Here is an 18,268-nt window from a genome sequence, read left to right on the forward strand (position 1 = left end):
TTGGATTCAAGGGCGACAAAGACGCGTGATGAGATCGGGAAATTTTCCACAGAACTGGCCTCACAGTGAAATACACGGATAAGTGGGGCTTCGTGCGAGATGCATTGGCCCTGGAGTGTGCTTTACGAGACTAATGCTGATTATAATGAATATGCAAGCGATTTCAAGCAATTACAAGCGAAAAGAGAAACCAGGGGAAAGTATTTCCTCGCCTGCCCGTTTTGCTTGAGCGAATTTCGTTGAGCAACGCGTGGTTGTTTACAAGCGTGCCGCGCTGTCACTCACGCAAGTGACGACGTTATCAACGGTGTTATTAGCCCCTTAGTGCGGAAATGAAAAGGAATGACGGGGGAGGGCTGAGTTTGGGCATGGCTCCTGGAATGCTCGAGCCAACCTCGAAGAAAGCGCTATCAACATAGCGTCAACTTTGGCCAAAGACGCGGGTGCGGGTGGATGGATATTCTAGATTGCGACCTCCGAACGCCTACCCTTTCAGCGTACCCTGAGACCTTGGTTCACGCGATGTTATACGCACACCAACGTTATACCGCTGCCTTGACTTCGATGAGGCCGTCGTTTCCAATCATTGGGGCCTTTCGCCTCGTTGTGTGCACTAACCCTTGCACACTCATACGCGTCGTGCACAGTGTATATAAATGTGGGCTGACCTCAAAGATTACGCCCTGATCGCTGCACGAATTTTATTCCGGAGGGACCGGCACTCCCGCTGCCGCACACAGCTGCGATTACACAGCTGTTAAAACGGCGGCTGCGTATACCGTATCTGCGCGATTACAGCAACTTTCCTTGCCTCCGTGGATCAGAAGCAACGAAGACTTGAAAAGGACAAACAACAGCTATGGCACTCCGTTTTAGTGGTCGAGGTGCTCTTGGTAATATTCATAACTAAATAGCGGAATTACACTGAAGTGTCCCGAAAAGCCACATCAGGCTCACTGCCTGCGTTTCACGTGCTTCGATTCTGAACGCAAGTATTCGTAACCATATTTTAGTTCGCATTACAGATCGAGCATCCAAAGGAGCGCATGGCTGCCGAAACGCACGCCAAGGCTTATGCTGCGAAGAGTAGTTTGAACACAAAAAAGAAACACGCTTCAAGCTATTTAGTTTAGTTTGATTGATTCATCTCTACTGAAATGAAATTACGTAACGTGACCTGCAGTGACCGACCCAACTGTTCCTGACCTCTACTGTGTGTATTCGACTTTATTCTTTGAGATTTGTCCTGTTACTCTTCCTTTCCTCTTTCCTCCCCTCCTTCCTATCTTTCATTTCTGTGTTGCAGTCACCTCGCTTCTGAAGAGTAGACAGGCGTGGTGCCTCTTCCTGTGGCAGTTATCAGCCTGCTCCTCGCTTTCCCTTTCCTGTCAAGTGTATATAGGTCCTCAAAACAAATAATAAAACTAATAATAATAATAATAATAATGATAATAATAATAATAGTAATACTACTACTGCTACTACTACTACTACTACTACTACTAATAATAATAATAATAATAATAATAATAATAATTAAAAGACATTTCACCTGGTTTCCGACGTGCGGAACCTAGTTTCATCACTCAAGCGTCTAGCTTTCGCTTTGCACCCTTTGAAGCTCTCAGTGGGCAAAGTCGAGTAGTTGGTTCCCTTAGGCGCGGTTATTTTCTCTTTGAAAGCAATTACTTTGATAGGAGCCATAACCCTCATTATTAGCACACTGTTTTGTTAGTTATTGCTCCGTTATGGAAGCTATATAAAGAAGAGACCAAAGGACGTGAACCAAAAGCACATCTCGACCATGTGCTCACGATGGTCCCATGCATTTTCTTTTTTTCTAAAAGATTAAAAGGAAGCCAGAGCATTGGTGAAAGCTCACATATACCGTGCTCAACAGACCCTCAAATTCAAGTCGCCAATAAAGGTTATTCGCCTATGCGAAGGTAGCTTGACCTACAAACGTGGTTTTGCCCAGGTGATTGAGCGAGAATTCAGAAACGTAGACGTAGCACACTCGATGTCCCTGTTGGCCATGGCATCGAAGTATCCCGCAATCCACTCAACATTGCATGCTTCTTTTTTCTTTAAATGAATATAGAAGAGACGTGGTTATCCTATATAGGTGACGGCTACGCCTGTTCGCATAGCCAAAGCAACAATAAAAGAATCAAGACAAATGTAGTAAGAAAAGGCAAAGAAACAACGTCCTAGGACCGAAACTCCTCAGCGCGCACACACATTCCCAATTTCGCTCTCCCTCCGTTTCCAATCGGCTAGATACGTCATTACAGGGGCAGACCACGACTGCAGCCACATGTAGTCGACGTGGTGCTTATAACTGGGCTCATACGATATGTCCGCGGAAATGTGCGCGTGGAGCATTTTATAGGCGCAGGCCTATTAGAGCGTGCACTCTTAACACAATCGATTGCCTCAGTAATAAGCGTTCATACAGCTCATCGAGGCATCGAAGTCGGTCAATTGCACGGGTGGGGCCCCTTCTTGGGTGAGAGGGACGCTCAAATCGAGCAGCTAATGCATAAAGATGCTACGGAAATGAAACTGGCTGCATCACAAGGTTGCCGAAATGTTCGTTCCGCGACAATTAAGACAAGTTCTTAAGTTTAATTATTGAACAGTTAATCAGCGATTGGCAGCTTTAGGGAATACTGTGAACGAGGCCAGCGTGAGACCTAAAGCTTAGCCTTCAGAGATCCGTAAACACGAAAACATTCACAAGTCACGATAGCCGTTTTTGTTGTGTGTGTGTGTGTGTGTGTGTGTGTGTGTGTGTGTGTGTGTGTGTGTGTGTGTGTGTGTGTGTGTGTGTTTCTCATCGGCGTTTAAGACATCCTTCGGTTAGGGATGATATCTGTAAAGCTAGAAATCTTTCTGTTGAGTGAAATAAAAGTGATACTACGTCAGGGTTACTTGAGCATTAGTTAAACTAAAACCGTAATCTTTGCCATAGTTTCCTTTCCTATTCTTACTGCAATACGCGACTTCCCTTCACGTGGCGATTGGCCCACGGTACTTCTAACTTTATATAATAGTGATGAAAGCATCTTTTCTCTAAAGGCTGTAGAGCTGAACAAGTTTCACTAGAGTATGCAATACCGGCCTCACCTATCATTATAAAATCTGTGATTGTGGTTTGTCCTTCGCCTTTGCATTCGTCAGCAATCGTCCCTTTATGCCTCTTCGCCTTCATCGCTAACTTTAGGCACAATTAAGCGCCTCCGTCGAGCGGAACTGATCTAAAGAACGAAAACAACAGTAGAAAAATTTAGTTTTGTTTGAAAATAAACAGAAGGCGGTACTTAAGCTTGAAAAGGCGCTGCTGTTTGGCAATGTCCAAGGTGGTTAAGCGGGAAGAGATGCACGCGATGCGAGAGGGTTTAACGCTTGAAATGTCCCCGCTGAAATGATGCACGAGACAAGCTCGTTCTTAACTACACCAATGGCCGCAATTTTCTCGCAAGATACTTTCGTCTTCTGCGCGTTAGTTTCTCGGAATGTTGCTGGCACACACCCCTGTAGAGACCACGAAGAAGATTATAGGCCGACAGTTATATTTTATCGCCGCATAAATGAATTGCAAGCAATCGCTCTTTGGCACGAGTGTGGCGCTGTAGCTGAGCATGCTTTTTTCCTGCTCTCGTCTCGTCGGTCAAGCAGAGTCACGAACCGGCAATCTGGGTGGGGGGTTAAACCCGCCGAGGTTACGCAGTGCCAGCGCAGCGGGCCTTAATAACGTAACCTAGCTACACGGCGCCGATTAGCACTACATGCCGTGCCGTTAGATGGACGGATTACAGCTCGCCCTACAGAGCTTGGCTATGAGCTTGCGAAATACGCGACCGGACGGTCCGCGGGCAATTGAACTAAGCCGGAACGTGACGTATCTGGGGCCTGTCGCGAGGAGGCAGCCAGGTGTGGGCGAGGGACGCTAATCAAAACGCACTCATTGGCTCCATCGTCGCAAGGAAGGGGGAAAGCCAGCCTGTTCGCGGATAATGACTCTCATCGTTCCCTCTAGCTTTCTTTCTTTTACTCAGTGTTTTTTTCCGGGAATTAACCCGGCGTTCGGGAATTAGAAGAAATAAAGAACGTGGTCGTAAGAGAGGGAGTGGCCGAATCGCGAGGGGGGGGGGGGGGGGGGGGGACACGGAGTGAGCACGCTTCTTTGCATGAGTGCCCCGCGTGTCTGTGTCGCAGGTTTAACGCATTGGTCCAGCTCTAGAAAAAGGTGACCTTGCGAACGCACTGCTTGGGCAAATGCCGGCGAGAAGCTTAATTCTTCGTTACGGGGCTTCGCTAAACGGGCACTGGGGGAGGGGGGAAAACACAGGTAGCGGAGCGAAGCAAACAAACGAACCTCAGCAAGAGAGGAAAGAAAAAAAATATAATAGAAGAGCCACGTGCGTGTCGGCTTTCGTGCCGTAGCCGCGCCCCCCTCCAACAGCCCGGCGAGATCCCCCTCACACGCGCACCTTATAAATATCGCGAGGCGAGGCTCCGTCCGGGGGGAAAATTGGTTGATACGTGTTGTCTTCTTCCGGCGGTGTGTGTGTGTTGCACGTGGTGCGTCTGTTCGCGAGGAGTATTCAGCGCCAGGTTTCCTGGCCCTCGACGACAGTTGGCGACGTCTTTCTCACGCGGCGTCTCGTCTTAACGCTCGTCGCACCCCGTCGTGTTGCGAGACATCTTCAGCTGCCATGGACAAGGTGAGAGCGTGACGAGTCTATGCGTCTTTGAGGAGTGTCGCAGCGGAGCCGCGCCCTTCCGCGCTGCGAATCGGGAACCTAGTGTGCCCGAGCTGTAGGTGTGCATGCGGCAAAACTAAAGGAAATAGTGTGAGCTTTGAATCACACCTTTACTGTGAACTTGCACAAGGTATATTGACTTTCAAGCACCTATGTTTCGGGAGAAACGAGAGAGCGCCCGCTTTTGTCTTGAGAAGTTGCGTCGGAGCGAGGACCGTTGGATGAAAACGGCGTAAGACAAGCCCGCTATGCTCGTTCGCGCTTCTTAGCTCGATTTGCATTGATTTGAGCTGGCATGTAGGAATGTAACGATACAGGCGGTCATGTATTACTCTGAATATGTAGCCGCGTTTGCGTGGGCCTACAAGCAGGCCGTTGTCTTTCGCATTTTGTAAACACCACATAAGGGGTGCTTACAAAATGTTGCGTGAAGGCCCATTAGCTGATAGCTAATGGGCCTTCGTGCAAGTTCCACATCCTGGAAATGGTCGATGCTTCGGCATTAAATTATTTTCCTCGTTTACTATGGCATGTTATTGAAATGATTAGTTTTTTTTTTTTCATTTTAGCTGTGATGCATACCCTATGTATAAGATTTATACTTTATGCTAGGCCAGCTGTCTGATGGTGAACTAGGTGCATCCGATATGTTGTTGTAGTTTTATCCAAAAGCTCAGCATTTTTGTTGTGTGTCATCGGTTGTCTGGCTCTGCCAGTCGCATATTTATTAAGTGCCAAGCTAGCAGTAAAGCAGAACGAGCAGTGTGAGCAAGTTAGCTGACGACCTGACGCTTTCAGCAAAATTTTTTGGTATTCGCCTAACAATCAGAAAAACTGGCCCGGGCTTGCAGCCCACGCCAGTGGACATTAAGGTTTCGTCTCTCTCTCTCTCTCTCTCTCTCTCTCTCTCTCTCTTATAGCAACGATTGAGAATTGGCGCACGTTGTAGGCACACAAATACTGAAAATTTATTGAGAATACTTAGGCCGCAAAAACGGTTTGGTTTTCTGGACATGCTGGTCGTTTTCTAGGTAGCAAACCGACCGCGTGAGTTGTTGCAATGGCGGGAGTTGTCTGAGTGGTAAAACAATTGACGCCATAGGTGAATTTTCAGGAAACAAAAAACGGCATTTTACTGGGCCCTTATATAATTGTCCGCAGTGTATATATATATATATATATATATATATAACCGCAGTCCATAGCAATGGTTATGGGAAATTTGTCTCGGGCCAGTAATGTTGTTTTTCTCACACATCACTACGGCATCACTACTGCCCACAGTCAGTTGTGTATATTCTTTTATTGTAATCGCGCTTGTTTTATTTTTTACGCTAACGTTCTGATCGCTTTTGGAACGTCCGATACAGACAAGTTTCGACATGGCGATTGTTTGTGATCTGTGAAACTTCATGGAAATTATTTTTCTTTCCAGCTCACAATTGCTGTTCTCTTGGCCATGATGTCAGCGGCGCAAGCCTACATCATTCAGCACGTGAATCCTTACTCGCATGTGGTACCCGGGAAAGTCTTCGTTCCTTACCCGGCCTACTTCGGCCACATACCATTCGGGCACCCACATGTCGTGCACACGCCGGTGTTCGTCATAGGTCACGCACCTCATCCTGCCGGAAAGCCTTCGGTTCCTGGTTCGATACCCGGCCACCATCCGGGCAACGTGCCCGTTTACCCGCCGCACTTTCCCGGGGTACCGGGCGTGATTCCGGACAGCGGACCAGGAGTCAGCATCCCGCCTGTAGGCGAGCCGAGGCCGGACGGAGTGCCGCACCCAGGTGGCGCTCCGATACCGTCGGGCCCCGAGTGCACGCTTTGTAATGCCGGGGGTGGTCGAGGTACCAACGGTAACGGCGGGCCGGTACCGACACCAGACGAAGGCGGCCGAGAAGACGAGGGTCCCATGTCTGGTGGGGAGACGCCCAGGATGGGCGTTCCAGACGGGGCACCGAACCCGGAGGAGCCGAAACCGGAAGCACCGAAGCCAGAAGAGCCGGCACCGGAAGCACCGAAGCCAGAAGAGCCGGCACCGGAAGCACCAAAGCCAGAAGAGCCGGCACCGGAAGAGCCGAAGCCAGAAGCACCGGCACCCGAAGAGCCAAAGCCAGAGGAACCGGCCCCGGAGGAGCCAAAGCCTGAAGAGCCGGCACCGGAGGAGCCAGCAACAGAGGAACCGAAGCCAGAAGAGCCTAACCCTGAGAGGGAGGAACCAAAGCCCGAGGAAGAAAAGTCTAGCGAGGAAGACGGAGCCCAGACGACCGAACAAGCTTCAGTCGACGAAGCCGCTCCAGCGCGTCTGCTGTTGCCGAAAAAAGGTGGTACGGTCGTTCGATAGCCGGTATTCTAATGGTTCGTACGCTTCGGACTTGCGCAGGCTGCGAGTGTCGAGACTGTATTTTTTTTTTCACCGTACAAACGTATACGCGGACGTTGTTCGTCTCGCATGGGCATCTTGTAAATCTAGAAGGTCTGCAGGTTTGACCAAAGGCGGGTATGCACCTGATATGCCGAAGGCCGTCGCAGTGATATTTAAGCTTGGAACTCCGCGTCGGGCATTACGAAAATGACTAGAATAAAAGCGGAGTTGAAGCCAACTATCTGTTCTTTTTTTCTTTTCAATCTTCTCAGCGTCTATCACCCAAATCTAAACCCGTTCCTAACCCTACCTCAGACCCGTTCCTCCTTTCCTAGCGTCGCGCCCACATCCCTGCGTCCTTTTTGAGGAAGCTACCTTGCATAAAGCAAAGGTTTCCTCTCAAATGAATCTGCTAACGGTGCCAACATTAAGCCAGCCTTGGTACACAACACTTCGATTGTGAACGTATGTAATATCAGATGTCAAGGGAAGGAAGTCTGCTGGACATGCACTAATGCAAGACTTTCTCGATTTGCTCATGTTTCTTCGAGCCAGAAACTTGTATGTGGTTACTGTTTTCTTTCTTTTTCTGACGGGCCTCGTTTTTAGTACTGAGCTCCCTTAAGCTATGGATGGTGGAATGGTTAAAAAGAATGCAAATTTTACTTCCTTTGAAACGTACTTCTAATTCCCCTAAACTGGGGCTAAATGATTTTGGCAAGCTTTATTAGATGCACAAATAATAGCAAAGGTCAGCACTCTTCTTTTTGTAGAAAGCTGGCAGATGAATCTGCTTGAAATGTTACTGGCGCTGTGGCAATATCCACCGCCGTCTCCTATTTTGTGCATTTTTGGATTCCTCTAGAAAATATGGTTAGGTAAACGCGCAAACTCTCAATGAAATTTTTCCCTTCTAATATTCTTTTACCTTTGAGGACTGTACATGAAGGCTGTTAGGTTCTAATATGATATCTCAGGTATAAGATTCCACTCTTAATATCGAAAGAATAAATGAATACTAGAACTATTTCGGAGAGCCGTTTATCCTAGAGTAAGGCGTTCGTCAATAATCCATCGTGAAAAAGTAAATGAGGCTTTTAAGTCAACCGTCCTCGGAATGTATTTCAGAAAGATTTCCTAGTTTTCCAAGGTGTTATAATTGAACTAGGTGAATATTACTAATGATTAGGAAAAGGTATGAGGTATGACCTCATATCTTCTAAAGGTATGAGTCAAAGGACCATCATTTCATGGATGGTCCATTGACGTTCACAAGAATAGCCAATTGGTAATACATCTTGAACTTAGGTATACCAATGAGCAATACTTTGACACCGTCACTAAACTGCATCACAAAAGAAGAAAAAGCCAGCAGGGATGAAACAAAGGTGAGATATTAGTAGCAGGAATCTGCACACAGATATTACTCTCATTTAGTGCAGCCCGGGGGGTAGCTTTTATTAAATCATTAATTGTCCCTACAGTAATAAAACACTTCATTGTCTAGAGATATATGAACAAACACAAATATGACCAATCGCAAATTATACAAATGTTGCCTGCTGATATAATGAAGACATTGCTTGCCGGGCGCCCGTTATTTTCGCTTTTATCATGTTTGGACAGATAGGTTCCTCGAAGCAATGAGGCGGGCAGCTCTGGCAAGATATGCCACCGGTCTTCAAGAATTTGATTCAGTCCAAAATATTGGCAAAAATATTCTGATCAGCTCATTAATTTCTTCTTGGTCATTTCCTAAGAATTAAGCCATTGTAATGGATAGCAAAGAAAGGTTCTGACCTTGAGAATAATTGAATGATTGCCTCACTTGAGGCAGTGAGTTTTCCGACAGTTAGGTTCTGCGAGTTCTTCAAACTCTCGATAGAGCTTTTTGTCACTGGCGCCTATGTTTAGGTACAGAATACAAGCAAAGATATTGAATTGAATTCTTGGTTACTACGAGCCAAAACAACCATTTGATTTAGAGGCACGCCGTAGTGGGCGCCCCGGGATAATTTTTGACCACCAGGGGTTCTTTAACGTGCCTACAACGCACGGCCCATCGGTGTTTTTTTTTTTTTTTTTTCATTTCGTCCCCACCGAAATGCGTCGATGGCCCTGCTCGCGGTTCCAGCTTCCAGCCGTCGCCTTCATACGAGATGGGGACGGGATTCAAAAAGTCGTGTCGCAGAAATCTCTGTACTTCTTCACGAACACCAGGCAGCAACATTTAAGTCTAAAGTCCTTTTGGAAAGCGTTCCTTTGTTAGTAACCAAGTCGAGCTTTGCAACACAAGTCGTCCTATATCAATCTATTCAAATGCCTCACGAAAGCAGAAAACGCAATCGCTTCACTGTCCACCTCACGGGAGTTAGCGAACCTCTGCGCAGTAAGGGCTCAGCGTTCACGCTCGCGAGGCCGAGGAAGTATTTGCAACGGCTACGTGTCCGCGTTGGCTCTTTCAGCGGCATCTGTCGGCAAAAACCGGAAAGGCGCCGCCCCTGCGCAAGCGGTGGCTGCTCGTCGACAGCCGGGAGTCCTCCCGCCTCCGCTACGCGTCGTGGCTGTGCTCAACTTCCACCGCGGAATGCCCTACATCCAGCCCTTGCTGGCATCGCCCGCGCTCTTCGAGAAGCGCAAGCCGGGCCGAACGGCGCACGAAGGCCGCTACGCGTTGGAATACTTCGTGCCAGCCCACGGACCGTTTGTGCCTTACGCCACGGGCGTCATTCAGGGACCAGTGAAGGCGCTCGTGAGGCTACAGGGATGAATAATAAAGTAAACGTGCATGTTCGCGTGTCAACGTGTGCGCGTACCAATTTTAAGCCTCGAATGCCTTTTGTGAACCACAAACAGCGGCTTCGAACATGGAGTGCAAAGTACACAAAGAGAACTTGAGACGAAGGGAATCCAAGTAGTTACGTACCTCAAAGAGGTTTTGCTTGTACAAAATGCGAGAAGTGTGATAGAGCCGCTCCAATAAGACACATGATATTTATCTGCCTGCGATATGCTCTGCAATGGGAATAACTAGTAGAGCATTTGCCCAATTTCATAAATCAACCTTTGTCTAAAAGGATTTTATTGGGACCTCGACCAGGACCCTTCTCGTGGGTTTGATGTTCTAAAGGCTCTCAGAAATCCTTGCAAGAAAGTGGTCTGGCTTTGTGACCTTAGAAAAATTTTTGCTGTTCAAGCTTATTCACCACCGTTTTCGCCCTCATCACCACTACTTTCCTCCATTTCTCTTTTTACTCCCATTTACGTTTGCCAGTGCTGAGTAGCAGGTCCTAACTTAAATTCAGGCCATATATATATATATATATATTATATATATATATATATATATATATATATATATATATATATATATATATATATATATATATATATATATGTCGCTCTTGGGGTACTACCGTGTTCAAGAAGAGGGAGAGCTAAACAGATTTATTTAGAGGAAATGTAAAGATAGTCACAGGATTGTAAACACAGGAGTGTCAGAAAAGAAGGAATACTTAAGTTATTCCACCTTCCTCACGTAATTCCTAACATGTGTTACGACATCCTCGTTTTGTCACTGCCACAGCAAGTTATACCAGCATCGAGAAGTGTGCAAACAGTTATGAGTCATCGAAATGTGGGGCGAATGAAGTGTTTTGGTAAGACACTATGATACCCTATTGGATAGGTAAACATTCATGCACCTACTCAATTAACAGAGCACAGGATCTTTCTGTATTTCTCTATTTTCTTCTTTCTACCTCCCAGTCCTCCATCTCGTTGTCTAGCAAAGCGGATTTCCCGTTCTGGTAACCTCCTCTACTTTCCATTCCCGCTCTCTCTCTGCTAACAGAGAAGCAAACTACGGGACGATGAAAATACAGTGATTTCGCTTAATCATGGCGTGGCGGATTGGACTTGCGGTCGGTGAAACCACATCTTGATGGCGACAGATTGCGAAAACACACATTGTGCACCCTGGCTTCCGTGCTTATTCGATAAACGCAGTTATCCGATACTAGTCCAGGACCCTATGCTCGCGTAGACCTAGCACATTAGCACGTAAGCAAGTCGAAGGTCAAACCAAATGTTCTGTATTAATTCACAAGGTCACCTTTCTTCTCGTTCTGAGATTTCAGCCATCTTTTTTTTTTTAATGAGTCACTCTGAGAGAGAACATAAGTGCGGCGTTCCAGCTGCTGCCAAGGATTTTGCTTCCTGCGAGCTTTCATTAAATAAAGAAACCCCCACGCTCTATACCATGATCATTTGAGAAGCAGTATATGCGATAAAAATGCAAACATTTATAAATTAACAAAGTGACAATCTGAACCGCATTAAGAGCCCCTACAACACGTGTGAAGGGCTTCATTACGAATTCGCACCGGTATACCTCGAGCAGGTATCAGGATTTTATGCGCCGTCCGAGCGTTCGAGGTCTGTCGAACGCCGCCGCACTTTTCGAAAATAGTCCGCTTCGCTCTTATCCTTCTTGAGTGGTTCGTTTTCAGCCACATTTTTTGCACCATTGATTTTTAAGGGCCTAATGTATTGCGGTCACGAATACTGCTTTCCCATGACGGGCCACGTACCACCGAAAGTTGTTGCTCCTGTCACGCTTTCAGTATCACAGGGCGGCGCACCTCAATGAAGTCGCTTTCTGGCAAACTTCCAATTTTTCGCAGTTGAAAACAACGCTACGTAGTAGGCATGCACATGGGCACAAGAAACACAAAGTTAGGCACACCTCGAACCAACTCAGTCAGCTTTTGTTCTGGTGGCGCCTTTGATTGTTATGGAGCCAAATAAGAGTGCTCGAGGGCTTACCGATGCTTTATGTTGCTGAGTAGGCAGTAGATAACATCAGAAGCGAAGACAGAAGCCAGCGATCTTGGATTGCGATCTAACTCGCAATAGAGACGCTTTATCCCCTCGATTTACGTCACACCTATCCCTGCACAAAGTGCAATCTGCTACAAGGTGCAGTGGACCGGATGTATCATTCTAAAACAAAGCTTGGTCATCGCATGCTTATTTATTTCATGAGATGCGTATATGTCAGCAGAACTGCAAGACTTCACAGCACACAAAGAACGCCGCAGCAGGGGTGGACACATCGTAAAATAAATTTATTCGGAGTTGGGTTTGCTTTTCTGGCGGTAGGTGTACCTTTAGTATACAAATAAAATCTGTTTTTAGGTATATATAGTGCTGTGGCGAAATCTGATGAGAGAGGTCATACTGTGCCCTATGGCGTGTAGACAAGTTTCGCGACAGGTTCAAGCTACGCAGGGTCATAAAAGCTACCGTGCTCTCCTTATTTTTCTCTTTCTTTTATTTTTTACTTAACATTGAGTTGGGAGAGTGAGGACTGCACATGTCTTTATGTGTACAGTGGTCAGAAACACATTTACATTTGTTCCTTTCTTCTCACTACGCTACTGGCGTTGCGCGAGTGGGACAGATGTGGCAGTATTTCGAATTGATTTCTGAAATGCAGTTTATTGTTGTTGCTCTGTGACTGAGCTGAAAAGGACGGCGTCGCTAGATTTGTCACGTGTGCACTTGCTGTTTGACGAAACTGCCGGTCACGATGATATTGCTTTACCGCGAACTTTAAACTTCTTAGCAACCTTGGGAACTAAATGCACTACTGAACTCGTAATAAAAAGAAATAAGCTAGGGAAAGATGTGCTGGGTTTTGGGCGCCAATGAAAAAGAGGCGTTCCTAAAATTTCACCACAGCAGTTGCGTTTCCAAAACCAGCGCCAATTTCAATTTTTCTGTGACATTGAGAGCACTCACATCATTTCCCGTTGCACGATTCACTTCAGTGTATATACACCTCGGATGCAGCGCATGAATCATAGTAAATTAGGAGCGTAATAGGCATTCCAAAACATCCATCAATTCGACATGCAGGAATTCATTACGAGAAGCAGTCAATCAGCGCATCTTTCCTCTCTCTCGGCGGCGCCAATAATAAAGCGCCATGTTCCAGGTAAGGACCGCGAAGATTTAAAAATAATCTGGTGCAACACACTATTAGCAAACCTATACGATACTCGGCTATCTGCCCTCGCTTTTCTTATTAGAAGAAGGAAAGATTATAGAAGTTAAACAAAAACGAGAGAGAGAGAGAGAGAGAGAGAGGGAGAGAGAGAGAGAGAGAGATAAGGATGCATAGAAAGGCAGGGAGGTTAACCAGAAGCAGTTCCAGTTGGCTACCCTGTACGGGGGAAGAGTTAAGGGGGATAAAAAGAGAAAGAGAGTGGAAGGGGGAGATAATGTCTAATGTTAGCTAGGACACCCTATATTGCGACACTGAAAGTTTCGATTCCCCTTGATAAGGCTAGTAACCTCAACATGCGCTTGCTAGCGACCTTGAAATGACAGGCCCCAATGGACAAAGCTGGCTGCTTGAAGTATTAAATCGATCTGGCCATAGATAAAGCAGCGAAGCATAGGAATTACCTAAGCCACGAGGGACGTTTCTTTTTCTTCGCCGATTGCATCGTTCCACTGGGTATCGCGAGCAGTGTCTGTGCTCTGGGGACCCTACCCTTACCTTACGAACGCTTTCGATTAATTTCTGACACGCCTACTTTCCTGCGAGTTTTCTTGTCCTTTTCAACTCGAGCATTTTATTATGAAAGACCGTGCCTCTCCCTATCCTGATACTCGGGCCACGTCTGCCCTTGAGTTCGGAATGAGCCGTACCGGATGGCTGCGTATCGCGAAACTTAATCGACTAACTCCGAAGCGGTGCGCATACGCGAGGCGTAGATGACCGAACATTGGAGCCAAAACGTGGCCTAGCTGCTTGGACAAACAGGCTCAATTTTCTCGCCACCCATGTTGATTTTGTGGTCTCCCACCGAGATTTCTGAGGCGATTAATAACTCAGCAGGACTCGGTGACTACTGGGAGCAGTCCTGGCTGGTCCTACGTTGCTTGTGCCGCTTTTATAGTACACGTGCTTCAGGCGACGACTGCATCCTATACAGTAAAATGTAGAGGATCCAAAACAAGAATAGGATATTAACTCTTTAACATTGCTGCCGGACATTAGCAATTGTCATGGAATTGAAAATTATTGCTTCAATTAATCAAACTTTCGTGATATTGTTTTAATTAGCAGCATTAGAGGAGATGCTCCAGTTCCATATTTGAAGCTTGTTCGTGCTAAAGATAGGTTCGCTTAATAGGGATGCAGAAATTAGCCACTAATTTGGTATATTCCTCCTTGTATTCAGTAACTAAATATGATGAAACTACACGTAGTCTCTCTTTCTTTTAGGGAGTCACTATAGGAAGGGGATGCGTTGAATGGCAATGTATTACGCAAGACCTTTGGGGACTAATGTCTCATAGCTGGTGTTAGTTAAGGAGAGAGTGAGGGGAGAAGAAAGGTAAGAAGGTTAACCAGACGCTCGTCGTCTGGTTTACCACTCTGCACACGGGCAAGATTACAAAGGGGCGAGAAGAGAGAAAGAACGTGAAAAAAAAGGACGAATGTTGCACACATCCACGAAAGCACACACCAAGTCTATAAGCACACACAGATTGCGACTGATCAACATTTGAGGATTTTCGCTCCAGTGACGCGCACGGCCACAGTTCAAATAACTTTGCTTCCCTTTTGCATTTAAGTGGACCTACTTCAAGCGCTAACGCGCTCCATTTCAGCGACTGCGCCAATCACACTCATACTTCTATTAAACATTATTTACTGAAATTTAGTTACCTCGCACAATATTCTTCACTGCTAAGAATTTTTGCCTACAAAACTATTGTATTTATGCTAAAACACACACACACACACACGCACACACACGCACACGCGCACACACAAAGGCGCGCGCGCATATATATATATTGTGACGCAGCAGTAATCACGGCTTTTATTCCGCGTCACAAGATTAGGCGAACCGACCACGCCCACAGCACGGAGCACACTCGAGAGCCAGCCCCACAAGCGATGATGAAGAAGAACCCCATATATACCCCATATGATTATGATCGTGTACAGATGACAAAGAATAGCTTATAAATTCCCACACTAATGTCCCCTCGCGCGAGAGCGGCCATCCTGGCCGCAATTCAAAGGGGCGGTGAACGTCTCGTGAAAGGCTTCATACGGGAAACGTGGACAATCTCAGCGGCGCGGCAGCGGCGGTCATTTGGAACAATAACTGGTTCCACGCGATAGTTCACTGGAGAAGTCTGCTCGAAGACTTTGTAGGGGCCGATGAACCGAAGCTGAAACTTGTCACACAAGCCAGGAGTACGAACTGGTGTCCGGAGTAGCACTTCCTCGCCAGGGCGGAAGCACACGACGCGATGAGAGGCGTCGTAATGCTGCTTGCGGTCCTGTTGCCGTGCTTCGGTGTTGATGCGGGCGAGCTGGCGACAACGCAGAATGCGGGACACATATTCTTCGCAGGAGGAAGGACATTGATGGACAGTTGGCGCGAAGAAAGAGACGTCAAGACAGGAAGAGGGCGAACGACCATAGACAAGGTAGAATGGCGAGTAACCGGTCGTGCGTTGAACGGCGGTATTATATGGAAAGGTCACGAATGGTAAAATTGCGTCCCAGTTTCTGTGATCCGGGTCAATGTACATGGCTAACATGTCTGACAGCGTGCGATGAAATCGCTCTGTGAGGCCGTTGCTTTGCGGATGGTAACTGGAGGTAGTCTTGTGGGTGGTTCCGGAGGCTCTGAGTACTTCGTCTAGTAGTAGCGAGAGGAATGCTTTTCCACGGTCGCTCAGGAGGACGCGAGGAGCACCGTGACGCAGTATTAAGGCTTGAAGTACGAATGCAGCAACTTCAGAGGCTGAGGCAGAACTCACACAAGTTGTTTCGGCGTAGCGTGTCAAGTGATCAACGGCTGTCACAATCCATCGTTTACCGGTGAGAGTCACAGGAAGTGGGCCATATAGGTCAACTCCAACGACCTCAAATGGTTGCGACGGACAAGGAACCGGTTGCAGTTGTCCGCTTGGAGCTGATGTAGGGAGCTTTCGACGCTGACATAGAGCGCAGGAAGCGACATACCTCGCTACACTGGCGGATAATCCAAGCCAGTAGAAGCGCCCTTTGATGCGGTCATAGGTTTTCTGGAAACCAAGGTGACCAGCAGTCATGTCGTCGTGAGAAGCCCGCAGGACATAAGCACGTAGAGAGCGTGGCAGAACAGGAACCCAGCGTTGACCGTCAGGGTGATAGACATGACGGTATAGGACGCGGTTGTCAATCTTAAATTGCGTCAGCTGCCGACGAAGGCGGGCGTTAGGCGGGCGCGAAGCTCCTTGAAGGTGGTCGATGATGCGCCGACAGTAAGAGTCGGCAAGTTGATGAAATTGGAAGGATTTGTTGTCGTGTGGAAGCATCTCGTCGACAGTGGCCAACAAGAAAGCATCTGAGGAGGGATCGAGCGAAAGCTTGTCACGGATGGTAGTTGGAGCTCCATTGCATGGTGTCGTAGGAAGCGGACAGCGAGAAAGTGCGTCTGCATCTTGGTGTTTTTTTCCGCACTTGTAGGTAATGGTAAAGTCGTATTCTTGCAAACGAAGAATCCACCGACCAAGTCGTCCAGACAAGTTCTTCAGCGTCGAAAGCCAGCATAATGCATGATGGTCTGTAACGATCGTAAAGTGGTGGCCGTGAAGATAAGGTCGAAACTTCTGCACAGACCAAATGATAGCTAGACATTGCTGCTCCGTGATGGTGTAATTCTTTTCGGCGTTTGTCAGAACGCGACTTGCGTATGCGACGACCCTCTCACCTAAAGTGTCGTCTCGCTGTAGGAGAATGCCACCAATTCCGTGACCACTAGCATCCGTATGCAGGAGGGTAGGAGCAGCTTCATCAAAATGGCGTAGTACTGGTTCAGATGTGAGAGCGCGCTTCAGATGGGTGAACGCAGATTCACATTCGGGAGACCACACAAAGGGAACATTAGAACCAAGTAATTTGTGCAGAGGTGACGCTATTGAGGCGAAGCCCCGTATGAATCGCCGAAAATAGGAAGCGAGGCCTAAGAAACTACGCAAATCTTTGGTCTTTTCGGGACGAGGGAAGTGCTGAACTGCGGAAACCTTGTCAGGATCAGGACGAATGCCATCTTTGCTCACAATGTGACCTAGAACTTTGATTGTCTTGCTCGCAAAATGGCATTTCTTAGTGTTTAGCTTAAGTACAGCGTTGGCAAGGCACGTGAGAACTTCATCCAGACGTTGCAGGTGCTGAGAGAAGGTTGACGAGAAAACAACAATATCGTCGAGATAGCACAGGCAAGTCTTCCACTTTAGGCCACGAAGAACGGTGTCAATCATGCGCTCGAATGTTGCGGGCGCATTGCAAAGGCCGAATGGCATGACATTAAACTCGTAGAGCCCATCGGGTGTTGAAAACGCTGTTTTCTCCTTATCGTCCTCATGCATAGGTATCTGCCAGTAGCCGGAACGCAGATCGATGCTGGAGAAGTACTCGGCACCCTGCAGGGAATCCAAGGCATCGTCTATTCGCGGCATAGGGTATACATCCTTGCGTGTGATCTTGTTAAGTGCTCGGTAGTCGACACAAAATCGAACAGAGCCGTCTTTTTTGCGAACCAAAACAACGGGGGAAGACCAAGGGCTAGCAGAGGGGCGTATTATGTTTCGTTGGAGCATGTCGGTGACGTTCTCGTCAATGACTTTCCTCTCGGCTAGCGATACGCGATATGGTCTACGGCGCACGATGGATGTACCATCTGTCTCTATCCGATGCGTCGTAATCGAAGTCTTTCCCAACGAAGATGAATGCGCGTCAAAGGAAGCTTCATGTTTTCGGAGCAAAGCAAGCAATTGTTGTGACTGCGAAGCTGTCAGGTCGGAACTGATGGCAGCTGCAAGAGCTGAAGGAGATGCGGCCCGTCCGGTACAAGGACCTTCAGAGGAAGCTGGTTTAAAGGAAATAACAGATATAGACTCTGATGCAGTGGCGCAAGCCAATGTAGTGCCTTTAGGGATGAGAATCTTTTCGGATGTCGGGTTTGTAGCGTAGAGAAGTGCAGCGCCATGATCAAACCTAACGAGCCCTGATGCAAAGGCTATCCCTCTTGCAAGACAGCGTGCA

At 47.3% G+C, this 18,268-nt stretch overlaps 1 protein-coding gene across 1 annotated transcript; it reads left to right on the forward strand.

The window, feature by feature from the left end:
• The first annotated feature begins 4,276 nt into the window (after nucleotides 1-4,276).
• LOC126522771 (uncharacterized) lies at nucleotides 4,277-7,378 on the forward strand. The gene is made up of 2 exons (XM_050171574.3): nucleotides 4,277-4,730; nucleotides 6,205-7,378. The coding sequence occupies exons 1-2, from the start codon at nucleotides 4,722-4,724 to the stop codon at nucleotides 7,117-7,119; spliced, it is 924 nt and encodes a 307-aa protein (XP_050027531.1). The 5' UTR covers nucleotides 4,277-4,721; the 3' UTR covers nucleotides 7,120-7,378.
• The last annotated feature ends 10,890 nt before the right edge of the window (nucleotides 7,379-18,268 follow it).

The sequence above is a fragment of the Dermacentor andersoni genome, chromosome 6 (assembly GCF_023375885.2).
Source record: "Dermacentor andersoni chromosome 6, qqDerAnde1_hic_scaffold, whole genome shotgun sequence".
Lineage (NCBI taxonomy): Eukaryota > Metazoa > Arthropoda > Arachnida > Ixodida > Ixodidae > Dermacentor > Dermacentor andersoni.